At 37.3% G+C, this 27,563-nt stretch overlaps 1 protein-coding gene across 2 annotated transcripts in view; it reads right to left on the bottom strand.

Moving 5' to 3' along the window:
* Positions 1 to 27,563, bottom strand: part of adam19a (ADAM metallopeptidase domain 19a) — a 140,360-nt gene that overhangs the window by 55,181 nt on the left and 57,616 nt on the right. For both annotated transcript variants that reach the window (XM_089128555.1, XM_089128557.1), the window contains exons 4-5: positions 9,208 to 9,283; positions 1,086 to 1,162 (exon numbers count right to left, since the gene is read on the bottom strand). In XM_089128555.1, coding sequence (XP_088984681.1) covers positions 1,086 to 1,162; positions 9,208 to 9,283 — 153 coding nt within the window. The remainder of the gene's footprint in view (positions 1 to 1,085; positions 1,163 to 9,207; positions 9,284 to 27,563) is intronic.

The following is a 27,563-nucleotide window of genomic DNA, read 5'->3' as shown; positions in this document are numbered from 1 at the left end:
ATATATATATATATATATATATATATATATATATATAATTAATTGTATTTATTATTATTTATTGCAAAACTGTGCAGCCCTTTTCTATGTCTCTATCCATGATATTGATCCAAAATAGAAGGATGATTGGATGAGGGATGGATGTATGGATATCTATGTATAAAGATACACAAACAATATCAAACTATTCAAATAAAATAGTAATGAATTATTTGTGTTACAACTAACCCCTCTGTCTGTTACAGTTAACCCCGCATATGGGGTAAGTTGTAACATTTGCAATTCTGTCACTTTTAGTGCAACTGTACGAAAATGGTAGGTCCTAGAAAAAAAAATTAGTGTTCATTTGTAGCAGAGATGTGTATGTTGCTTGAGTAAAAAAAAAATAATCTAACCTAATTATTTTTTAATTAATTGAACCAAAACCAAAATGCGTTAGGTTGTGCCCTGCTCTTCCCTAATTAATGACTTAATTTTCATTTTTGGGTGAACTAACCCTTTAAGTTCAGCTCATGAAAAATGGTGGCAAAAACAAAAGTGTTTATAATTTTGTTCAGTGTATCTAGGCATTGGGTTTAAAATGAACTGGAAGAGACAGGCAGATGTAGTTTCAAGGCTGTTTGTGAATATTGTTTACACATAGAGAGGAAGCTTTCAGTGCTGAATGAGGACTGAGCACAACAAACTATTAACATTCTGGTAGGCCCACGGCATTTGTCATCAGTGCTTTTATTCAATAACCTGGCCAAAACAGTACCTCTATTCATAAATGAAGCACACAGAATTGTGCTGCATATGCGAAATTAAAAATTACCAACTTTTTGCAAGCACAAATGAAGGGTAACAACAAGATTTGCTCGCTCCCTGTAGAGCATTTTGAACTTTCAAAATCACAAAGTCTAATTCACACAATAAACTGAAAAACAACAATAACAAAACAGTCATAAAATATAATGCTCGCAGAATGCTCAAGATCACACTAGGCTGTGTGACATTTAGCCTTCCGGAGACATGTGACTGAATACATTGAGTGTATTGTGTTTGTGGTGAACCAAGAGAATCTAATTATGCCAGACATGACATACCTCATTCCCAAACATGTGCTCAGAGCGACCCAAGAGTCGGCGTGACCCCTGACCTTCCCGTGATAGAAGCAATGATCCTGGAGATGGAAGGAGAGAAAGAGATTACTGAAAGGAGTACAGAGAAACACCGATATAAAAGGCAGCAGTTCGCTCAACAGACAGGCTGCGGAGTTAATGTTGTTCATAAAATGGGTAAAACCGAGTTAATGGAACATCTATCTAATTAGTAGTAAAAAGAGACTACATCTGTAAATCACAATTACATTTGTTACATTTTTGGCTTTCAGGTTTATTGGACTTAATTAGTCTGCCTCTTTTTGATTGCAGCACCGGAAAACTTCCCTCAGGAGTTCGCTGCTAACATTTGGAAAATAATCGCTCCATTTAACTGTGCTGAAACTGATCCAAACTATATAAGTGATATTCTTTCAGCTATTCAAAAGGCTTATATGAATGGTCGGACTGTGAAATTACTTCATTTATTTAAACAGACAGGAAGCAAAATAGGAATGGTTAAGCAGGACAGGCACACAAATCAACGGTCTCTGAAGACGACGCTTGGCACATCTGCGTCCGAATATACCTACTTCCTTACTATATAGTATGTCAAAAAGTAGTATGTCTGAAAAGAGCAGTAGGGAAAAGGTTGACCTAGTACCACTGCTGAAGTAACATACTTTTTTAAAAGTTTGTTCCTCATCAAATTTTGCCTCTCCTGCATCACATTCATTCATATTTTATTGCAATATTAATTTTTTTTAATCAAAAATTATTATTGACATCATAGATTGACCTCTATTATACCACTATGCAATGTATGAAAAAAAAATGTTCTAGCTGTTATTGATTTCATAGTAAAAATATTTCAGTGTAGGAGAATTTTATATATATATGTATATATATGTATATATATATGAAGAGTTCAGATGCAAAAAGCCTCTAAGTGCCATTTGAAATTTTCCTCTAAAATGATCATTTTTATCAAGCTTGTATATTTAAGTTCAGTAATTTCATTTAAATGGCAATGAAGATTACCGGTAACACTTTAAAATAATGGTCAGTAGTTAACAAGTAGCTATGCAGGAAGTAATAGGTAGTACTGCATTAACACCTAAGTTAATACTATTGACTAATATGGAAGCAATATTAACTAAGCATTAAGTAATAGGTAATTAGTACAAAGGTAGTTCCTTGGTAGGTATTTGATTGTTACTAAAGAAATATATCCTCATTGAGAACTACTTGTGAACTAAGAAATAATAACCAATTAATTACTAATCACAAAAGTAACATGTCTAAAAAGTGAACAATTGTGGGGGTTTTATACTCTTAACGTGGTCATAACATTTCAGAAGCATGTGCCTCAAATGGGTTCTTTGTGGAAACCAGTTTATGAAGTTTATATATCCCCCCAAATACATTAGCTAGGTTGAGATTGTGACCACTACTCTTGCCAGGATGGACGCATGTTCTCTGTTTATTTAAAACTTAAACATAAAATAATCCTAATAAAGACAGTTTTTAAAAATAAACCTTAAATAATTAGGAAGTGATGCTGACACTCTCATGATTGGATTAGTTCACTATGTGAGCTCTATTGAATGTCAGTCACATACAGTATATCTCAGACTCCAAAGACCTATAACTTTATGTTAGGCTACAGTAGCTGCCTGAGGAGGACTTCTCTTTAGGACATGAAAATAAACATTGATGTTCACTTGTCAAAAACAATTAGCATCTTTAATGAAGAAATTGGCTGCATTTATGTTACGATAAGCGCAAAACCACATCTTCCAGATTACAGTGTTTGTTATAATATTAGTGCCTCACAGAACCTGTACAGTATGTGTCAAATCTAAAATTAAATTACTTGAATCATTTGTGAAAAACATGTTAACTCCTCACTAACTACTTAAGCGTTACCTTGTTATCCTGCAGGAACTACTAGTGATGTGGCCCATTATTTTAAAGTGAAAAACATGTTAACTCCTAACTAACTACAAGCGTTAAACGCTTGTAGTTAGTTAGTAGTTAGTTAGGAGTTAACATGTTTTTCAGTTTAAAATAATGGGCCACATCACTAGTAGTTCCTGCGGGATGACATGTTAACTCCTAACTAACTACAAGCGTTACCTCGTCATCCCGCAATGTTTACACAAGGTAACGCTTGTAGTTAGTTAGGAGTTAACATGTTTTTCACTTTAAAATAATGGGCCACATCACTAGTAGTTCCTGCGGGATAACAAGGTAACGCTTAAGTAGTTAGTAAGGAGTTAACATGTTTTTCACAAATGATACAAGTAATTTAATTTTATATTTGACACATACTGTACAGGTTCTGTGAGGCACTAATATTCTAACAAACACTGTAATCTGGAAGATGTGGTTTTTCTGCTTATCGTAACATAAATGCTGCCAATTTCTTCATTAAAGATACAAATTGTTTTTGACAAGTGAACATCAATGTTTATATTCATGTCCTAAAGAGAAGTCCTCCTCAGGCAGCTACTGTAACATAAAGTTATAGGTCTTTGGAGTCTGAGATATACTGTATGTGACTGACATTCAATAGAGCTCATTATAGTGAACTAATCCAATCATGAGAGTGTCAGCATCACTTCATAATTGTTTAAGGTTTATTTTTAAAAACTGTCTTTATTAGGATTATTTTATGTTTAAGTTTTAAATAAACAGAGAACATGCGTCCATCCTGGCAAGAGTAGTGGTCACAATCTCAACCTAGCTAATGTATTTGGGAGGATATATAAACTTCATAAACTGGTTTCCACAAAGAACCCATTTGAGGCACATGCTTCTGAAATGTTATGACCACGTTAAGAGTAAAACCCCCACAATTGTTCACTTTTTAGACATGTTACTTTTGTGATTAGTAATTAATTGGTTATTAATTCTTAGTTCACAAGTAGTTCTCAATGAGGATATATTTCTTTAGTAACAATCAAATACCTACCAAGGAACTACCTTTGTACTAATTACCTATTACTTAATGCTTAGTTAATATTGCTTCCATATTAGTTAATAGTATTAACTTCGGTGTTAATGCAGTACTACCTACTTCCTGCATAGCTACTTGTTAACTACTGACCATTATTTTAAAGTGTTACCAGATTACCTATTAATTGTCATTTAAGTGAAATTACTGAACTTAAACATACAAGCTTGATAAAAATGGTCATTTTAGAAGAAAATTTCAAATGGCATTTAGAGGCTTTTGCATCTGAACTCTTCATATATATGTATATATATATATATATATATAGTCAAATGATTAATCACGATTAATTGCATCCAAAATAAACGTTTGTGTTTACATAATAAATGTGTGTGAACTGTGTATAATTATTTTATATATAAATACACAAACATTCTTGTATATATTTAAGAAATATTTTCATATATATACTGTATATTGATTTATATAATTTATATGATTATATATTTATATTTATATGATTATATTTGATTTATAAGACGTGTGTGTATTTATATAAATACAAAATAATTATACACAGTGCACCCACATATATTATGTAAACACAAACTTTTATTTTGGATGCGATTAATTGTGATTAATTGCGATTAATCATCTGACAGCCCTGATATATATATATATATATATATATATATATATATATATATATATATATATAAGTGTGTGTGTGTGTGTGTGTGTGTGTGTGTGTGTGTGTGTGTGTGTATTTGATGTACATACATAGATACACAGAACTATATATGTGTTTTTATGTGACTTATTCTGTGAGTGCGCGTTGTGAAATCGGCAGCAGTACTTCCTCTTCCTCTTCCTGTCAGTGTTTCCTCTTTGTCTGTATTGTCAGTAGATTAAAATTTGTGCACTATTTATTCACAGATCCATTCCATATCATCATTTCATGCCATCATAGGGAATATTTTCATTTCCAATAACTGGAACTAAGACATTAAACTGATTTGGTATAATGTGAAGCCTGCGCACTGACAGTTTAATCTTCCGCTGCAGGACTCATGAATATTTGATTTTCTTTGATTTGATAGGACTAAGGTTTGCTTAATGACTTTTTTTATGAGTTATAAATACAACGCTAATTAAACCTCTGTGTGTGAGTACGCGAGTGCGTGTGTGCTTTCTAAAGGGGAAAAATTTCAACCTGATTGCAATGCCCAGTTAACCAGCAGGCTTAGGCATCAGTGTCATATTTTGCTTCTCAGACACTCTGAAAAGCAAAAATAAATCCTCTGTGATTTTCTGTAGATTGAATTACCACGTCTATCACAACAGGCATGGTGCTGTGATCTAGGCGCTAACTAAAGCACCTCTTTGTGTGTTAGCGCCCAGTGGTGAGCTGTACGCCCATCCGGTGCTGCTCACTCAAAGGGGCATCTGGAAGCTGTTAAAAGGGCTCAAAAATAATCAGGGGTGTGACTTCACTCCGAACAACCCTTGTCAAGCGATGAAAATGCAATTACAAAGCTCAGAGCTTGCGCAGGGACAGTAAGTTGATTTGGGATCCTTCATAACAGTCTGGAAAGGCATTTACGGATGAAGAAATTCTCTTGTGGTTTTGTATCCTTTTCTGGTTGATCGATAAGTCGGATTTTAGAGATGCGTGCAGCAAAACAAAACTGTTTTGCAACGAACAGACAGCGCGAAAAATCGAGCAATTTTGTCTCATATTTCGAGTCGCACTTTTTTTGATATCAAGTCGCTCTCGGCCTTGATTGAACCCGGCACTTCACACCTCGACCACATTCAACGGAAGAACACAAGTGACACGTTTTTACAACTTTCTGCAAGACTTAGCAATAAATTATCTGTATGAAATCTGCCTTCTGCAGCTAAAATAAACCGTGATAGATTCTCCAGAGTCTTTTTTGCCCGTTAACTGAATGTTTTGCAGGAATCAAAAATAAGGAAAGAATTATTCATAACAAAAAATATCCCTACTGGCAACTTTAGACTGTTTACTTGTACAAAGCTGTTTTATATGTGATTTGAGTGTTTAGGTATGCTTTTAAAGGGCCTGATCATGTAGTGTCACATGTGAGAAACACAGAGAGAGTTTTTCTAATAAGATTTACTATGGCACACCAATGATGGTTGATCTGAAATAAAATGACCACATTACAGTGTTTTATGCATAAAATCTAATAAAATCAATGAGCACAACCAGCATTACTTAGTTACTTTTAATGGAAAGTAATGTGTTATGTTACTTTTGCGTTATTTTTTCTTATCTGGACTGAGCTTGCATGTTTGTTTTTTAATAACGAAAAGTGAAATTACTAATCCTCAGGCAGAAGGAAATGCAAATTCACAGCAATCCTTTCAGCTGTGCTGTCATTCTGTGTTGCACAAGAATGGGATATTCAACACTTTAGGGCTGTTTCTCAATCTGAAGGCTTCATCCTACTAAGGTTGCAAATTTCGGCCGCCTCGAAACGTCGCTGAAGGCCATCTCAATTTGAAGGATCCTTGGAAGACAGCCTTTGTTTCACATCCTTCATTCGGCCTGTTTTGAAAGACGCATCGGATGTATCATTCGCTTAAATCACCCTAAATCCTTTGCACATATTCAAATTCATGGGAATGACCTGACTTAAAACAAGTTGGAAAATTGAGCTCGTTTGAGTTTATTATGAAATGTAAGACAGAAATAATGTTTTCAGACATGAAATTATAGATGTTATCTTTTGTTTTGCTTTAAATGTATCACTTAACAATAAACTGCCAATAATGTAAGCCACTGGAAGACCATACGGTTGGCATTCACAGTGCTGTATTAATAGAAAGACAGTTAATATAAAGATTTGTAATACAAAGTATTTTTCCTAAATAATTTTTTTGTGCGGTGACAGCGGGGCGAAACCTTTATGACGTAATCACAGACTTAGCAACCCCGAACCGTCTTTAAATGGCCTAGCAGCTTTGTGACCGCAGACATTTGTGAGGGGATTTTCAAAAAAGAAAAGGAAAAAAAAATCTTTTTTTTTTTTAGTTTTTATTGGATTTTGACATGCTTCAATGCCCGAGTTTTTGGCCACGGTAAATAAATGGTCGTTGTCAGCCCTCATTTTAATAAATTGAGTGGTCTGCTCTTTGCTACCTGAAACAAAACGAAATATTACAACAAGTTTTGCCTCAGACCAGCTAACAAATGAAGCTGCACCTAAGTTCAAATTTTTTTAAAAGACCCCTGGCTTTTAACACCTTTTTCACTAGCCAATTTGTCTAAATTAAAACACAATAATTCCATTTATATGTGAAATACCACACACCATTTTCTTTGAATAAAAATACTTTCATCATTGGCGTTAATGAATTCTGGGGTAGAGTAGGACAAAGGTCCATCAGTTGTATTCTTCGTTGCCGAGAAACGAAAAGCGCACTGGGTCAACCTTCATTTTGAGGATTACTGAATCTGTTTTTGTGAGATGAGAATTGAGATGAGTAAATGCACGTTCACATTTAGTTTAAAGGCATAGTTCACTTTGAATTATTTTTTTGATATGTTTTATCTTACCTCAAGGGCATCCAAGATGTAGGTGTCTTTGTTTCTGCAGTATTTTCAATTTCAATATTTTTAGGTCAAACCGTTCCTGTCTATAAGTCATACAATGGAGGTCTATGGTCACCACCCCAAAGAGCAGCACAGAGAAGTCCAAATTAAACATGATTCAATGACTCGTAAATGTAAGAACACATTGATAGTCTAAGACACGAAGCGAGTGGTTTGTGTGAGAAAACGAACAGTGTTTATATTGTTTTTACCTCATGTAACCACAGCCACGTCCAACTGATCTGAGGGTACGGGTGCTTTGTTCTCCCATTTCAGAAGCGTTACCTTTCACTGTAAAGATCTAAACATATTTATATATACAGGTATATTCGATATATCAACAGACAATGTTGATTTTTTTTCCGCAACTTCCGGCGCTTTCCGGCACTTGCGCAGACCGAAGCGTGCACGCCCTCAGATCACTTGGATGTGAAGCTGTGGTTACAAGAGTTAAAAACAATATAAATACGTTTTGTTTTATCACACAAACCGCTCGTTTCGTGTCTTAGGCCATCAGTGTGTACTTACATTTACGAGTCATTAAATCATGTTTAATTTGGACTTCTCTGTGCATGCTCTTTGAGGTGGAGACCAGAGATCTCCATTATATGACTGACAGACAAGAATGGTTTGACCTAAAAAATATCAAAACACCTACATCTTGGATGCCCTTGAGGTAAGCTAAAACATGCCAAAAATTTATTTCCTCTATCCCTTTAAGACTACAAAAGGCATCATGTTTACACAGTACACGCAACCTCTGTACTTTATTCCCAATTTCTCTCAACATGGGGACAAAAGAGGTGTCAGTCAATAAAAGGGAAAACAAAGCAACTATAGTTACTTATTTGAAAAAGTAACTCAGATATTTTGTTGTAAATTTAAAAGTAATGCGTAGCTTTAGTTACTTGTAATGACTTACCCCCAACACTGAACACAACAACAACAAAAAAAAAATAGTTTTTACATCACATCAAAAGAAAAATGTATTAAAGCAATGAAAATATTGAAGGACAATGTGTTTTCAATTGTCATGACAATGATGTCCCAATGCAAAAAAAAAAAAAATCATGTTAAAATTTTATCTTTTTTTTCAGGATTAAATATGACTGAGATTTGTTTTTGTGAGATAAACTTGTAAATAAATTATTTACAAATTAGAGCTGTCAGACCTTTTTTTATATTTGGCTGCTCATTAAATGATATATGGCTCATTACATCATGTGCTCATTAAATAATCCAATTAGTGCAAATAATCAGACGGAAATATTTGAGTGCCAAGTTAAGATAATTCTAAGAAATTAAATTATTGCGACATTAAAACAATGAATAGAGAAAGGGTCGATTGAATTACTAAAAGTGTCTTTAGACTGTTTAAATGAAGAATAAATAAATGTTAAGTAAAATAAATTAAGCTTTGTATGTTACAAATAAAACAAACTGAGAGAGAGAGAGAGAAAGAGAGAGAGAGAGAGAGAGCAGATATGCAGAGATAAAGAGACACACACACACACACAAACACATACAGAAGTCTCAGTCCTGCTTACAGTGTGCTTGCTGGTTTTCGTGATGGGGAGGCCATTCTCATAGTGAGTTTCAATGAAGTCGTGACCCAGGAGCTCCCTAAGAGAGACAAAATGAATAAACAAGTTGTCACTGTGATACACACACACACATACACATTTGGTGGAGGTTTTTGCCATTTCCATATCAATACAATGTGTTCTGCGCTCAGCATCGCGATTAACACTCGCAGCGCAAATTACACTTCATAGTATAGGACCAGAGTGAGTGTGTTTCGACATATTTAATATAACCTTTAATGTCTATAAGCGAAGAAATTAAAATGTAAATAATAGTAGGCTATAGAAATTTTGTTGTACTATTACAAAATTATGAAATACTCGTCGTTTGATTAAGATTAAGCTTATATTAATGTCAACTGTTTTCTAAACTTAAATATTTTGATGGGTCTTGAGATAGATTATACTTGTTTTAGTGGGCCATGGAATGGAAAAGTTTGGGAAACCTTGCTCTAGGTCGCTAAACATTTTAATTATTTTCAATGCTAAAAGAGCATTTAGGAATTGCACATTTATAATGTACAGTATAAAAATTGATATTCAATACGGAAAAATACATCACACTCAAAAGTTTGGGAAATTATTACTCAACAGGAATTAATCAATGTAATGTGCGGTGTTGTCGCAATCCAATCCTATTGATGAAGATGCAACATTCAAGGAGACTTTAATTAGAATACCAGCCCATTCTCACCCCCAAGGCGTCACTTAACTGACGCCATGGGAAGCATTTGGACATGCTTCAATATCTGACGCTTTAGGCGCCCTTTAGCGTCAGTAAGATGACGCCCTAGGATCGCGTGTACCCTACCCCCACCTCACACCTAAACCTAACCGCGTCCTCTAACTGACGCTTTCCTTTAGCGTCAGTTAGATGACGCCGTAGGATCGCGTCATGTAAGTGACGCTAAAGGGCTCCTAAAACGTCAAATATTGAAGCATGGTCAAAGGTGACGCCTTGGGGTGAGAATGCGTTGAGAATACACAGGAGAAATACACAATCATTTTACACACTAAATTATGATGGTACCGACAAAGAACATAACCAAACAGGGAGACAAAGCAGATAATCGTTAACTATAGAATCAAACAAGTACATAATCAGAACCCAAAAAAACAAAACAGATTGTCAAAATAAGAGTCCATAACCATGACAATGATCCATACGTAAATGTATGCATGTATGTATGTATCCTTGGATGGATGTATGTATGCATGTATGTATTTATGCATGTATGTGTATACATACTTCATGTATTAAGGGTGTATAATACAAAAACACGACTGTCACAAGATGAAGGACTGAAGACAGGATAAAATGATCAACGTAGTTAAGTAAAACCAAAGACAAACTGGTGTAACAGTGTGTACTGCTAACAAACATACACAAACAATGACCAAGACTAAAGACTGAAAACAGAGTAACTAAATACACAGAGATAACAAACTAAATGATGAGCAGCTGTGGTGAAGGATTGTCATGATGACTGATGAGTGGTGGAAAAATAGAACAAAGGAAACATGTGACTGAAGACAAACAAAATAAAAGTCCATGAAGGTGACACTAATTGAACATAAACATGACAATAACTACAAGCAAAAGTACAAATAAGTGCAAAATGAATACAAATAAAATAAACAGTGCTTTTCAGGTTTTTCAGGTAACGATCTAACATTACTTTGTAGGTACAGAAATTGTAAATTAACATTGCATATTTGACTGTAAAAAAATAAAGATTAAGCTTTATTAAAGTTACAAAAGCTATTCAATCTAAAGCAGTGAGTGTTTTTCTTGTCTATTGTTGTTTGTTAAATATTAAAAAGACGAGACAGCCGGAATATTAGCTCGCTGTCATTTTAAGACACAATGTATGCACGGATCCAGTACACTGATAATGATAACACATGCCTCAACTTTTTTTATTCACTTAAGACGTAACCGTCTGCTAGTGACCAAAGCGGCCATGTTGACTTGAAAGAGGACCCAATATTTGCGGGCTGTCTGAGACACCGGTTTGAGACACCGCTCTCATTCGCATCTTATGTTATACTCTCATCAGTATTTTAGTTGAATATAGAGTCTAGGCCTTCAGAAAAAAAAAATTGAAGAAAATTAGCACCATCTGGTTACAGTATAGAGAAAAAGCGTAGAATCATGGTGTAACCACTAGATGGCATGTACAGCTCTCTGTGGAGAGGCATGTGAATTCCCCAGCTGTTTATGAACACATTTTTTGTTGTTGTTGTTGGTGGATTTGAATATATAGTTGAAACAATCTCAAAAACTATTTCTTATAAAAAAAAATGGACAAAAAACAAAAATTCACAATTTATTTTTCCATTTTTTTTTTTACAATTTCCCATTCATTTCCTATGGGGGTCATTTTTGACCAAAGACCACAAGTGTGACTATTTTTTTAAGACCACTTAGCATGCTCAGATCATGACCTCAATTTTTTGTGTGTTCACATACATAATGCCATAAAAGTCACGAAGTTTCGTAACATTGCTATGAAGCTGTGATTTTAAAAAATTCAAAACATACTTTTTGTAATCAAAATTTATTGGTGTGTATGTGTATAAAAGTGTGTTTGTATGTGTGTGTGTGTGTGTGTGTGTGTGTGTGTTGGTGGGTGTGTCTGTTTTGCACTCTAGATGTTGTAGAGTGTCACCCCTTTCCTGCGGTGTACTTTTTTTAGAATTTGTGGCCGATTTGTCGATTGTACATACAAAAATTCTGAGAATTTTTTTTTTTTTTGTCAATTTCCCATTCATTTCCTATGTGTCGGTCATTTTTGACAGAAGAGCAAAAGTGTGACTCATTTTTTACGACCATTTAAATTGCTCGAATCATGACCTCATTTTTTTTGTATGTTCACATAGCCTACCCAATGCCATAAAAGTCACCAAGTTTCGTAACATTCCGATGAAGCTGTGATTTTAAAAATTTCAAAACTGAAAAATTTTCTGACCGAAGAGCACCTGAGGGTTAACCATAGACCATTTCACAAGATGTAAACAACACTGGTCCAGAAGCACTTCCTGTTTCAGTTTGTAACTGTTTTCTTTATTTCACATGTAAAGAAAACATCTTAAAGATGTTTGTTTAACTTTTTGATTCAGTTTTAAATGTTCTGTTGGTTGTATTTTATCCCAGCTTTTATGTAGTGTTAAAAAACTGAAACAGGAAGTGCTTCTGGACCTGTGTTGTTTACATCTTGTGAAATGGTCTATACTAGATGCGTAGTGTAATGGGCTAGGCTGTCAAAAATGTAAATCTGAGAAATATGAACGTCATGCATATGCGTATTATGTGTTCAAACTATAATAATAAAAAATAATAATTCATTACAATTATATAGCACCTTTCTGGACACTCAAAGTGCTTCACAAAGAGGGGGGGATCTCCTCAACCACCACCAATGTGCAGCATCCACCTGGATGATGCGACGGCAGCCATATTGCACCAGAACGCCCACCACACACCAGCTTACTGAGGAGACAGAGTGTTTCATCACCATCTAATGGCCTGACAGGCAGCAGATTACAGCGTTTTTAGTCGTTTTCGTGTGAATGAGGATCGTTTTGACAATGGTGTCGTCTGTATGTGGAAAACTCAAAGGAAAAACTTCTCCTTTTTAAGCATATTGTTGACGTGAAAACGTAACCACGTTCAAGTAAGTGCCGAACTGTGGGTGGATGGTACGGTTAGTATTTTTTTAAAGAGAACATTTACACCCATAGTAGGCTGTGTAGTTGTAGACTGATACCAAATAAATAAATAAATAAATAAAAACCTCCAGTGACCAGTACGTTCTCATAAATCATTGACTTAATACATATGTGTGTTCATGTGAACAGTGTTTCAATCGCAGTCCCTCTGAATAACTAAGATTCCACTCAGACTGCAAATGTCTTTTTTCCGTATAGGCCTCACATGCTTCAAAGCACTGGCTCAATGAGAGAGAGAGAGAGAGAGAGAGAGAGAGAGAGAGAGAGAGAGAGAGAGAGAGAGAGAGAGAGAAAATATATATAGAGATATATTATCTCAGCCATCAATCCTACTCTATCCCATCATTCCTTCCAGAAGTGAATCTTTCTTCATCACACCACCCTCTAGGAAAATATTGGCTGATAAGAGGCCAGGCTTCAGCTTGAGTTGTTTTGTGTGGCTTTGAAAAGGGCGGGTGGTCAGAGCCGTGATCCCGTCAGAGAGAGAGAGAGGCTGTGATTAGAGCTGGGAGTGTGCAGGATGTGAGGACTGACTCTGTAATATAGTCTATTCATCAGGGTATACACACATAAAAGCACGCTCACACACATACTGTACATGCAGAGGGACACTACAACATTTATAACCATAAAGTCAAGTTGTTTAATTTTTTGTGTGCCACTGGCTCTCTGATAATGGAGAATGACTACCATCCACAGCACATGCCTTTTTTCCAATTCAAACAATGAAATATGATGCTGAAGGGTGTAATTTCAGAGCCACTATTATGTAATGCTAATGCTCACCATAACTAAAAATGCAAGCTTAGTGAACTTGGATTCATGAGTTTAAAAAAAAAAATGCTTATAGATTGTATTTTATTATGTTTCATGAAATCACAGTCCAACTTTAATTGTTAAGTTGGTGGGATACAAATTTGCTTTAAAAAATGTCATTGCAGGACAACCCCTGCGTTAGTTGTCAATGTGTGTGTTAATTAATACCATTAAAACTGGCGTGTGATTTAGGCAGCATGAAAGACAACTTGCAACGAATGATTCGTAAAATGTGTATAATAGTAACGAGTAACTAGCAGAACATTAAAAAAAATATCGAAGTAAAAGTATTAAATTCATCGAAAATATCTACTGAAGTAAAAGTAGAAGTATGAGAAAAAAACAATACTCTAGTAGAGTACAGATACACCATTTTAGTACTTAAGTACAGTACTTAAGTAGTTCTACTTCGTTACTATACATCTCTGGCCATAAGTAGACAGGCCAAGCTGCTCAAAACGAACAACATTTTAAAAGCACCATAGTGCAATGCATTTACATTTACACTTGAATGGGTTGAATGGAATGAACAGTTTTCAGTAAATTATCTCTGCATAAACTGAGTACAGTTCAACACTAAGAACCTACTTCAGTACAATTACAGTGTTTTTGAATTATAGTTCTGATATTATGACAGGCGATAATTTTCAGGCAACTTACATGACAGGCAACCTATGGAAACCGTAGTGAATCGGACACAGACTAACCTTGAGAAATGTCTATTTGAGGCATTCTTTTATTCTCAGCAGACCTGAATTCAACATCACTTTTCGAATTGCTTCTTGGTTTTTGTGCTTTTAAAAGAGGTGAAACTCTAACATGGCAATACAGTAGAGGTGAGTCATAAGTACAACCATTTTGGAAAGAGCTGCTGAGGAGTGAGGAATGGGCTAGGAAATGAAAAAAATCTTGAAACATGCAGCGAATCAGAGTGATGACCTTTCGCATCCAACAAGAATGAAATGATGGCACATTTTCAATCTAAAGTTGGTGGGGAGACCGCCACTGAGATGGAGGAGATCGTTATGTGTGTGTGTGTGTGTCCATAACATTTCAATGAGAGAACACAGCTGGCAGTTTGATTTGTGTATTATTACTGAGAGAGCACCATTATCTGTGCTTTCATAAATTACCTCTATGATTTTCAGACTTTATGAGTCCCCAATTCCCCAAACTCCAGCCATAATAACTCTACAGGGATTGAAAAGCGCTTCATAAATGCCACAAACCCTCAGTGCACTGAACTTTTCCTTGGGTCAATCACCCTGTACTTTGAATTACCACCATTTAAAAGGTAAACGCTTTTTACAGCATAGTGAGAAATGCACTCTATTTCTGTATTACAGTCAACAGACAAAACAAACATGCCTATTAGCAAAGCTCACATCCAGACATAATCACTAACTACTCAAAATCATTGCTCTGAGCTACACACTCATTACCTCTTCCACCCTTAGCCATGCTGACACAGTGGCAAAAATTGGAGGGTTCCGAGGGTGGGGGGGACACAAAGTTATTGTGATCAACAAGGCATGAGTCACATTGTTTTAGTTTATGTTGGGAACTGCAGCGTACGTATTGATCTAACACTTATTTTAACTGGCCAAATGCTGGTAACTATTAAAAGAACCTTCAGGCTAAAGCTCTGTGACATAAACAGCTCACTTAGACTTTGCACACAGATACTTCAGTGTTTTTTGTGCATTTGTGTTGAGAAAACCTTAACTTACTTTGATGTGTATAACCCCCAAATGAAATTATGTAGTTGTTCTTAGACAGGTAAGCTTGGTTACTCAGAAGAGCATTATACAGTAATAGCTGTGTTTGCCAGAGGTGTAATCAGTTTAGCCTGAGAAGCAATAGTCAGTAATGTTTTTACCTGTATGTCTGAGTTAAAGAAATGTTCTGGGTTAAAAAACAAGTTACGCTCTATCAACAGCACTGTAGGCATAATATTGGGTATCAAAGAAAATAATTTGCCCCTGCAGTTTAAATGTGAATCCTGTATTTGTCCACTTACACAAATTAAGTAAAAACCTGTTTATTTCTTGAAATATAAAGTTTTTTGATGATTTCATTAAAGGAGCATTTCACCCATTGCAACTTTAATCTTTATTGAAGTGGATCATATGTAGTCGAAATGTAAAAGATTTTTTTTAATTTGGTGCCCTCTTGACCGAGAAAAGACAGAAAATAACCAAGGGCCGCATTTGTATTAAAAGACTACAGGTCCCACAATGCACCGCATTGCACAGTTCCACAAGCCACACCCACTAATCCGGAACAGCGCAAACAGAGAATTCACTCTTCCGTCTACAAGGCTAACATTAGCTGTCACCGGAGTTTGAAATTCATTTCACACAAAATGTCTAGTTGGCTGTGGCGAGCGGGGCGATCAAGGGCGAGGGATGTAATACGACGGCGCGCAGCGCAAGGCCGGTGGCGTGAGTGATAATGAAAGACGCCTGTGAGGTGCGCGCCGGTCTCACGTCTCTCACGGAGAAGCGAAAGCACAAAACGGGGAGAGACAACGGCAGATCGAGAGAGAAACAGGCCTGATTTTATGATGTTTTGTTTCTGTTAACTTTACAGCAGTCGTCAATGAGGGGCTGCTGGCTTATACTTTCGTTTTGTATTTGTTCATTTTACTATTAAAATGTTTAAATGTTCGCCGGTTCCTGCCTCCTTCTTCCCACAACAACAAGCCCCGTTCACGTTACATTGGCAAATTACATCGTTTGTATTTATTTCTGTTTGGTGAATTACTGCATGATACCTGGATGTTCTGTCAGGCGAAACTATCACAACACAAACGTCCGTGTGCTCGTCTGATTCAGAGATTTCCTCCAGGAGAAATTGCCATCATTGAAATTCTCTGCAGCAGACGGGCTGTGTCCGCAAGCCGTAGCACGCAGCGAGAGCACATGCAACAGCAGGCCGCCGAGCTCGACCCAGTCCGGGCTTCTTAACCGACAGGCAGCCGCCTCCTGCTCCTCCATCAGCCTCAGCTGCTCTTCACTATACTGCAGCTCGTAAAGATAGCCACGAACATCGGATTCGAGCAGCAGAACTTCAAAACCTCTTCTTCTATATCGCTTAGTTTCTTCCGTCATTGTCATAACTTACTATCTCCACAGCGCTTGTTAGCTTAGCTTCCAAACAAGATGGCGGATATTGATTCAGTATCTGCAAGTGAAGTCCCACCCACTGATCTGCAATAGGCTTGTAGCGTGAGTGGGTCCCACATCCTGGAATAATAATGAGCTAATGTTTGTAGTCTAAAAGATTTTGCTGAAATATGACTTCCTGCTTATCGTGACGCAAAATGATGATTTTCACGTCACGATAAGCAGGAAGTAAAACCCTTAAATCCTTATTTCTCCCATCAAAACAAGGGAATAAACCATGACCATTCAAAAATATGACTGGGTTTCTAAAGATACAAAGCTTAATGCAAATGGGTGAAGTGTCCCTTTAAGTGAGAATACTTATAGGTGGATAAGCATCTTGGTACGCATTTACAACATCATTATTTACTTTGTGTAAACAGTGCTTTTCAGTGCAGTTACAGTATGTCACAATGACAGCAAAGCTAAATTATTGGATATAATTTCATACAAAACCATTGAGCACAACTTTGTAAACTTGTCTGATAACAATATGTTTTGTGGCTTTAATAAAAAAATAACAAAAGAAAAAGAAAAAAAACTGTGTGTGTGTGTGAGAGAGAGAGATAATCAAACACAGATGCTGTCCATATAGCTTGTCTGGCACTGAACCCAAAACATTTCTAAAGAACATTATAGGCTATCATTTTAGCTCATCATCATGATAGCTCAAACTATATTTCGGTAGTTGCCTATTTCAAAGTAATAGCTTGCAGTCAAGCAATGAGCATAATGATGCTGCAAGTTATATATATATATATGGTTAAGGTTCAAAGGAGTGTTATTAGGCAATAAGCTTTAATAGCAGTTTGTCCTATTTCAGAGATCCCATCAGAGTGTGAGGAATGATGTGCATTATAATGTATAGGTCTTTATATTATATTATATTATATTATATTATATTATATTATATTATATTATATTACTGTATATTAAATGTTGATTACCAAGTTCTGGCATGACAACCTAGATGGTGCAGGCTGATAGGTCCTTAACTTATTTTGGTAACAATCACATCATCATCTTCATAGCACAGCTGATTGGTTGCTGTTCCAGTGGTGGCCAATGAGCTGTGGCTCAACATTTAAACAAATACCAATAGTGTTGCTGTTAGCAGCCTGCAGTGTGCTTCAGAAACCCTCCACCTTCCCCAGGTCCACCTGTATAGATCTGCTACGGGGGTTAAGTCATGCATGTTACATATGCAGCAGCAGATCTTACATGCTCATAGGAATGTCTGTGAATGTATTGGCAGTAGCGGGTCTCAGCATTTGCTCTGCAGCAGCAGCAGCAGTGTAGCAGATCTATTCCACCAAGACCATACATTAACATTGCCATATCCATTACCATTACCATGCCTATCTCCGATAGTTGTCATGACAGAAATGTATTTATTCGGTTACACTTCATTTTAAGGTGACAGTTACATTGTACTTACTCAAATAAGTGCTGAGTATATTTATGAACTAAAATATTAATTAACTACATATACCGGTACTTACTAAAGAGTTACAGTACAGTTAGGGTAAGGGTATGGTTTATGGTTAGTTACTTGTAATTATGCATAATGTACTGTTATTACTATAGTAAGTACTAGTAGCGTTTAACTACATAACCTTTCAATAAAGTGTTACCATTTGTTCTTAAAAGCAATGAGATTTGAATTTGTGACTAATGTGATTGTAACTGTCACGGTGTGGGTGCAGGCAGAAGAGCAGGAGGAGTCCAGATGAACAAGAAGAAGAATTTAATTCCAAAAACGACATGCAACAAATACAGGAATCGGGAGCAAACACAAGGTAACATTCACATCAACCGACAAGGACTGAATAAAACAGAGGGAACTAAATACACAGATGAATCAAACATAACGAGGTGCAAACAGGTGAGACAGATGAAGCAGGACGCTGAACGGGAGGCTGATGAGGGAGTGAGTTCAGGTGTGCAGACGAGAGGATCATGGGAAGTGTAGTGCAGGAGACGCAGACAGGATGGTGCAGACGAAGGACTGTGACAGTAACAGTCTTCAAATCATCTGATCCCATGATCATTTATAATCGATGTTTTACTTGTGATGACCTAACTAAAGTGGCTGCACTTAGCATCTATATTTCCATAAGAAACAAATTTAATCAATAGACAAATCCAGCCATTGTTACATTTTTTTTTTAATTATAATTTTAACACAATGTTTGAGTTTGTCCATATTTGACCCAAAATTGGGTTAAAACAACTTAACATTTTTTAGAGTGTACATTCAAGTCAACTTCAGTTTGCTGTGGGCAATATGTAGCTCTCAGAAATCTCATGAAAATGTGTACTCTGGTTACTTACCTAAAATGATGCTGCACAAAAAAAAATAATAATAAAATAAAAACAAAGCGACCAGACATCTGAGTGGACAAGCTGTGGCTAAAATGCTGTGGTTAAGAAATGGACAATGCTAGTGGGATTCAGTTAATTTTATTCTGTGAGAGAAATTTAAAGGATCATATTTTGTAACCATTTTTTTTTTCTCCCCTGAGGTCCAATTAATGATAGTGAAGTATTTTTCTACAAAAACGTTATGACCTTTCCCCTGACCCGTAGAATTAAACAAGTTGCTAAACAAATTTAGGAAAAAATGACAACTCTTTCAACTCATGCTATAATATAGTGTTGGGTAAACTACTCTGAAACTGTAGTTTGACAAGCTTCAAGCTACTCATAAGTTAAAGTAGTTAAACTACAGTCAAGCTACTCTTTTAGAAAAGTAGTTAACTACACTACAAGTTACTATCAAAAAGTAGCTAGCTACATTGAAACTACTTTTGCTTTTTTTGAACAACGTATATTATAAATATAAATAACTGAATAAGCATCTGAGGAATGTTTTAAGTAAAATATTTAGTGTTTAAAACAATGCAATATACAATTATGATTTCAAAAAAAGAGTATTGTTTTATTACACACAACACTCAAATATCTCAGACTGTTTGTCAAAAGTGCAAAACTGGTGGACAGATCATGACGGGTCATTGTAAATAAATAAGAAATAGAAATTTGATGTAACAGAGAGCAATAAAGCAGGATAATTAATACATTTAAAATGGCCATTACTGACCTGTATGTGCGTCCTTAAATTTGTGCTTGAGGTCTTTGAAGTAGACGGCGTTTTAAACTTTGGTTTGCAAAGATTGCATACAAAAGTGGAAACCTTTACTTGTCGATTCTTTGAGATACATGAATTTGGACAAATAAGGCCATGGGTAATTAAATTAACATTAGTTGTTTCTCCATCCTCCAAATCTGCCGGTACGTCTTGCCCCATCATGGGGTGTGTCAACACACTTCTGTAGAGTGAACCATTAGTTTTTGGTTTGTAATCTAACAAGAAGAAGATTTTCCTTGCATCGCGCTGATTCGCGCAGGCTCGACAAAATGCAATGTAGCTTTTGCTTGCGCTATACCGCTACTTACTGCAAAAAGTAGTTAGCTACTGGAAAAGCTACACTGTTTAAAAAGCAACTGAGCTACTGCCAAGCTACTGAAAAATGTAGTTAAGTTAGTAGCGAAGCTACTTGTAGTTAACTACTCCCCAAAACTGTATAGTATATTAAATAAATGGCGAGCAAACAGGGTTTTAAATAGTGTGTTTCTTCCTGCCCTCGCTATTTCACACAATTTATGGTTTGTTTGTCTGGAAGAGGAGCATAGCTCGCTGACTGCTCATTGTGAGCAGCTACTGCTGAGCACACTCCGCTCCCGCCGGGCGCTCCCTGCGATTTAGGCCCTGCTGAGCCGGCAGAGTGGCGGCTGATTTTGTGGGAATTGCAAATGGATCTAAAGGAGGGGTTGGAGATAGGCTTTGCCATTTCTCTGCCCTCACCAGCTAGATCCAGCACCCGCTCTCAGGGAACCAGATCCTCCTGTGGACTCAGGGAAAGCTGCTCTCCCTGAAAGAAGTGTATATATCCCTGGGCACCAAAATCATGGAGCAGACATCCTGTCAAGGCAAGTGCTGTGGCCCGGGGAATGGAGACTCCACCCCATGGTGGTGGAGTTGTTCTGAAGGGAGTACAGCCAGGTGGATTCGCATCTCAAGAAATGACACACTGTCCGCTTTCGTTCTCCCTGGATGCCATGGTGAAGACGTGGCCGAGGCTGCATCTGTTCACCTTTTCCCCGATTGCTCTGTTCCCAGGAGTTCTAGAGAGAGTTCACTGGGACAGGGTCCATCTGTTGTTAGTAGCCTGTTCTGGCCAGCCCGAGTATTGTTCTTGGACCTCATAATTCACTGCAGAAATCACCAGCCTAACTGTATGGTTGGTACAGTGCTCGATTTCCTGCAGGTGGTTCTCTACAGGGTTATCTCCATCCACTCTGGTGGCCATTGCTGCTTACCATACAACTTTAGATGTAAACGCGCTGGTGTCTCGTTTCCTCTGTTGCGAGCAGGATGAGGCAGAGGGCTGTGGGGGAACGGCGCGAGAATCTCTAAAGGAGGAGCATATTTGTATGTGGCAGCAATCGTCCATGAGGGGCTGCTGTCTTTAATATTTGTTCATTATGATTATTAAAAGTTATTTGAATGTTCACCGGCTCCCACCTCCTTTTTCCCATAAAACCTAACTTTACTACATCCTCCATAGTGCTGTGAGGCTGAGGCCTGCAAGCTGCACGAGGCAACCGGATGGATTGGGCCGTTGTTTTGGAAGGTTTCTTAACAGCCCTGTTTGAGCCTATGAAAACCTCCCAGAGAAATTTATGACATAAAAAACATGTGTTTCTTCTGGTGATATCATCTCTAAAGAGAGTAGGAGACATTCAGGCCCTGTAGGTTGCCCCACCGTGCTTAGAGATCATCGTGATCTATTGTTTTGCAAAGACATTGGACCAGGAAAAGCTAAATCTGCTATGGCCAGTTAGTGCATTGAATACTTAAGTTCATAGAGCTGCCCTGTGGTATAAGACTGATCAATTGTTTGTGTACTTTGTGTCACCTAGAAAAGGGTCCCCAGCATCCAAAAAGAAGGAAAAAGTGAAGTCAAGGCTATCTCTCTTGCATATTAAGGTTCTGTGGACAGTCTTCACCTATAGCTGTCAGAGCTCATTCGATTATATGACAGTGTGGCAGGCAGGACGAGGCCAAGAGGGCTGTGGGAGAACGGCGCGAGGCCGGTGGCGTGATTAAAGCGATACTCCACCCGTTTTTCATATTAAACTATGTTATTCCCTTAACTAAGACGAGTTGAAACATATCTCTCTCGTCTCAGTGCGTGGACTATATCGCTCTGTATTGCCGCAAAAATTTGTTAGCACTTAGCTTAGCCCAGTTCATTAAATATGGGCCAAAAGAAGCGACCAAACACCTCCTCGTTTTCCCTATTTAAATACAGTTACTCGAGTAGTGTAACTCGACCTAAGCTGGTGACACAAAATAAAACGTTGCGTGTAACGTTGCGTATGCGTGTAATGCGAAAATCGGTGGGCGGGGCTAAACCACCCGTGTTATAGTAGGTGTTGATCTTCTCCTGCGGGGATGGGGTTTTATCCTCTTTGACGTCATAGTTCCCCACTTTGAAAAATGAGTCGTTTGCAGAGCCTGGTGTCAATTAAAGCTTTTATTGTTCTAACAAGGACGTTTTTAGTTCTGAAACTTACAGGATATTCTTATAATATGATAACCTCTTAGATTTCAAAAGCTCAAGGAAAATTTGATTTCTCAGTTCATCACCCCTATAATAATGAACGACACCTTGTGCGACGCACTGGTCTCGTATCGCTCACGGAGGAGCGGAAGCATAAAGCCCCGTTCACACTACACGCGACCAGCGACGCGATACCATTCATTTCAATGGTGAGCAGGCGACTTCCGGCGACACGCGCGACAGCGACCGGTGGGGCGTGTCCAGCGACAAAGTTGAGAAATGTTTAACTTTATGCAAATGAACGGCGATTTTTGCGAGCGACAACCAATAGGAGTGAAGTCAGTGGAGCGCGTTTTAGCTCATTGAACAAGAAGCTCATTTTAGCAGTCAGAAACTGTCCTATAACTCATGATATATCTCCGTATACATACAGTGGTGTTCATCGTACCAACTCCGTGACTGAATGGTTTCAGGGAACCCAGATAGACTGGTATTTGCCCGTTTGCTGCAATTAAATTGCCACGATGGCAAAGAGCACTCACTGTTTCTCGTTCATCTTTAATTTTATGCATTTTTTGTACTGATTCCATTTATATTTAGACTTTTCCTTACAGAATATTTGTCTGTAGCGGTAATAAAACGTATGGTTACACTTTATTTCGATAGTCACTTTAAACATTCTACTAACTATAAGTAACTTTTCAACTACATGTCAACTAACTGTCATTGGAGTATTAGTAGACTGTAGTAGACTGTCAGGTTATGGTTAGGTGTTAGGGTTCAGGTTAGGAGAACAAGTTGACTTGTAGTTGCTAAGTTACTTATAGTCAGTAGAATATCTGTTGGGGGACCAACAAAATAAAATGTTAGCAGATATTAAGCAGACAGTCTACTGATACTCTAATGATAGTTAGTTGACCTGTAGCGGCAAAGTTACTAATAGTTAGTTGAATGTCTAAAGTGGACTATCAAAATAAAGTGGTACCAAACGTATTTGTTGTCTAACATAGAGTAACTTCCGTGAAGGTCACTCAAAAACATTACTATAGGCAACCAGAAGTGGAGAACACCCTCCAGCGCAGCCACTGGCGACCTGCAGCGATAAAGTCGCGTGTAGTGTGAACGGGGCTTAAAGGGGGAGCAACGAAGGTGAAGGACGAGAGAGGAACAGGCCTGAATCTATGTTGTGTTTTATTTTGTTATGTGACAGCAGTCAACGGTGAGGGACTGCTTTCTTTTACTTTTATTGTGTATTTGTTTCATTTATTGCATTAAAGTCTGTAGAATGTTCGCTGGTTCCTGCCTCTTTCCCATAACAACTGAACTGCATTACAGACAGCTTCAAAAGCCTTTTTGTTAGAGGTATCCATGACCATGCAAGATGTAATGCGGCAGGCTGGTCCTCTCCGCACACATTTGTGAGGTTCTACGAACTAGACTTGAATCCTACACTTGGGTCCCAGGTGCTAATGCCTTAGTTGTGCCCACCATGATTCATACTAGAAAGGCACTTGTCCGGCTGAGTAGGTATTATCGTTCACATGGTGTCACGATCTCAGATGCAGCGTCTCATTCTCTTTTTTAGGGAACCATGATTACAGTCATCATACAGTCATAACCTGAGACATGTTTGCCATTTAGTTTCAATAAACCATCGTTGGGAGCTGGGAATGAAGGTTTCAATTCCCTTGATGTTTGATTTGTAGGATTAATATAGACATCAATGAGAGTAACTTATAAAACGTTGAAATGGCTTCAGCAAATGTGCATAACACATTTATTGGAACATTTATTCTGCTTGTTTAACCAAGGCAGAATAATTAAAAGGAGGGGAAGGGGAAATTAAATAATTCTATCCTGCGGAAACACCTTTAAAATTTAGCACAAGAATATAAAAATGATGAGCTTTCTTTTAATTAATTTCAAAAGGTCCCTGTGGTCACAGAACCACTGAACTAAAACCATTCATTCTTTTTCTCAGAATGGAAGTCAAATCACCCGTTAGTAGTTTTAAGCAGGTAAACTCGGGCAGCCGCACAGTGGTCTGTGCAGCTCAATCAAGTGAAAGCTGAAAGGCGATTAATTTCTAAGGTGGAGTTCCAGTAGGCAAAAGATAGGGGAGAGGACGGGTGCATGATTTGAGAGAGACGGCTTCCCGGCAGGAGTTATGTTGGTTATAAGAGGTGCCCAGGCTGGAGTTGCCGGAGTTTTTTGGAGTACAGCAGTGCAGCAAAAAGCTATACAACACTAGTTCTCTTTTTATAGTAAAGAAAAAAACTTAAAACTTTGCTAAAATGTGCTCTGATTCTAAATTTAAGCATTTAAATGGACTACATGTTGATGTATCTACACATGCAATCTGATTACCAGCTTCTACATCATATTGTGCAAAGGCTGGCTGCCAAATGTGAGCAAGTGCACATCCATCTGCTTCCTCCAACTAATGTAGCACATCCATCCTTTTTCTCCCACTGATGTAACACCCTCTAACAGTTATCTGACAGAATGAATAGCTGGCATGAGAAAATGTAAGACTGTTTAGGAATCAAGCATCGCTGCAATTCCAAAGCCATAAGACAACAGCCATTTATAGGTTGACTTCCTGAAGAGTGTAAACACCATATCAACTTCTCGCTTAACAAATAGGGGTAGACTGGAAAACAACTGGAAGTGGCATTTTAAAAGTCCTGATATACAGCACTGTCTCACTCCATTTGTCTGTGTCTGCATGTTCCAGACAATATGTCGATAAAGATGTTTCTATCCACATATTTTGATGCAAATTTTGGGGTATAGTGCATAAATAAATAACTGTCTTCAGGAATAAGTCAGTGAATCATTCACTTCTTTCATAGGAAGATATGATAAAAAATAGTAACAGCAGTATGCTAGTGTGCAGTTATGAATTCAGCATTGTCTTTATAAATCATTGAATCATTCACTCAAGCAGTTAGTTCCAAAACAGTGATTAATTTAGGAACAAAACAAGTGACTGTCTTTATGGCTGTGTCTCATTTTGAAGGCACCTTCAGAGGTCACATCAGTCAGTGACATATGTTATTGAGGCTGTTTCATTTTAGAAAAACAACCATTTTAAAAAAAGGTGTAATGACAGGCTCGATGGCTCACGCGGATTACTGAATACATTATTGATTCATTCAAAACACTGATTCAATCAGGAACAAAACAAGTTAGGCCCTGTCCCAAATGGAACCTTGAGCACCTGAGCCAATTCGATGACTGCCTAAATCAGTGAGTCATTAAATCGTTCACTCAACCAAAACTAAAAACCAGACATTGTTACTGTGTGTTGCTCAGGGATGCTGGATTGTTATAGCCAATTTAATGTTTCATGTTTTTTTTTTTTTCATTATAAAAGAACATTGGTACTAAAATCCAGGGCTTTTTTGTTGTGGACTTCAAACATCCAAGCGTGATGAGCGTCAGTATTGTAGTCTGTGCATTATCTTGTCCTCTTCCTGCCTTTAATGATAAGGATGTTGATGTTGATTGCTCAATCATATAGCAGACAAATTAAAGAGAGAAAAAAAATCAAAGGAAGCTGTGCTGGTCCAATTCTCCTTCTGGACATGAGACAGAGAGGAAACGCTCACCACAGCAACTTATAATGAAACAGTTGTGAGGGTTTGCAGTGAAGGAGGCACAGAGCTCAGGCAGAGATAAGTGTGAGTGTGTGTCGTATTACACTTCTATTTTCAGCTACCAGTCTAGAATAACTGTCCAGTGGACTTCGCCTTAGATTAATGTGCTTGTTGTATGCACAGCTGGGTTGGAGGAACAAAAGGAATTGGACTTGTCTGAGTGTGAGTGTGAGGGTGAGTGTGTGTGTGTTTCTCTGAGGGAAAACAGGTGCAATTCAGCAATCAGCAGTAGAAAGAAATTACTCATAGCTCTTAGTTGAAAGGCTTACTTGAACAATCTTGAATCAAAAAAAGAAAAAGAGAAAGAAAAATGAGGCCATCTCAGGAGCAATCTTATGACCACACATCTGTTCAAAACACATAATGAAGAAACACACCATTCACATTTCTGTTCACATATATGAATAAAATCTTTATAGTACAAAACATTGAGATTCTTTAATGAATAGAAAGTAGAATAACAGCATTTGATTTCAAATATACATCTTTTGTAACAGTTTAAAAGTAATATAGTATACTATAATTTGTATATAGTATACCTACTATAATTTGATTACATTTCATGCAAGTGTAAAATGTCTAACAGGCATTTGCTCATTTCCTGCCTTTTTCAAAGCACACCTTTTTTTTTGGTTTCTAAGAGTAAAAACATGTGTACGTGTGCAGGATGTTTGTTTGATGAAAGTGAATAAGTGTGAAACTCGGTTAACAAGACATGAAACCTTATCTGCCACTAAAGGTTCACCACAACCCAGGATGTGTAACCGACTAAATTATGATGCTAAGAGGCGATCAAGTGTAAAATTTCCAGGCAGCATCACTATTTTTATCACTCAAATGTAGATTATTTAGTGTACAACCAAACCCTCCTCAGTAGTAATCCCACACATTTTGACCTACGGACATGAATGACACCTTAAAATGTGTGTCTTGTTGATTAGAGATGGCAAATGCTATTAAAGGGGGGGGGGGGGGGGTGGGTTGATTGCGATTTCACTTTTTTCATTTTAAATAGTGTGTAATGTTGCTGTTGGTGCATGAATAGTATCTGCAAAGTTGCAGCGTTGAAAGTTCAATGTAAGCAGAGATATCGTCTTTTGAAAATCAGGAAGTTGAATGCCTACAAAAACGACTCGATTGGGACTACAGCTGGGTTTTAGACGTAACTCACACATTTACATCAACCCGCTCTCCGGAATATGCAAAAAAAAAAAAAAAAAAAGGCATGGCCATATTTCTGGTTCTGTCAGGTGTTCTGTGTTCGGGCTTCCCACGGACGTTGTAGTTTGTCAACAATGGATACTATTTATGTT

This window comes from Pimephales promelas, chromosome 1 (assembly GCF_988280905.1).
Source record: "Pimephales promelas chromosome 1, fPimPro1.hap1.1, whole genome shotgun sequence".
Lineage (NCBI taxonomy): Eukaryota > Metazoa > Chordata > Actinopteri > Cypriniformes > Leuciscidae > Pimephales > Pimephales promelas.
Note: the sequence above shows the minus strand (reverse complement) of the source record. Positions and strands in the feature narration are given on the sequence as shown.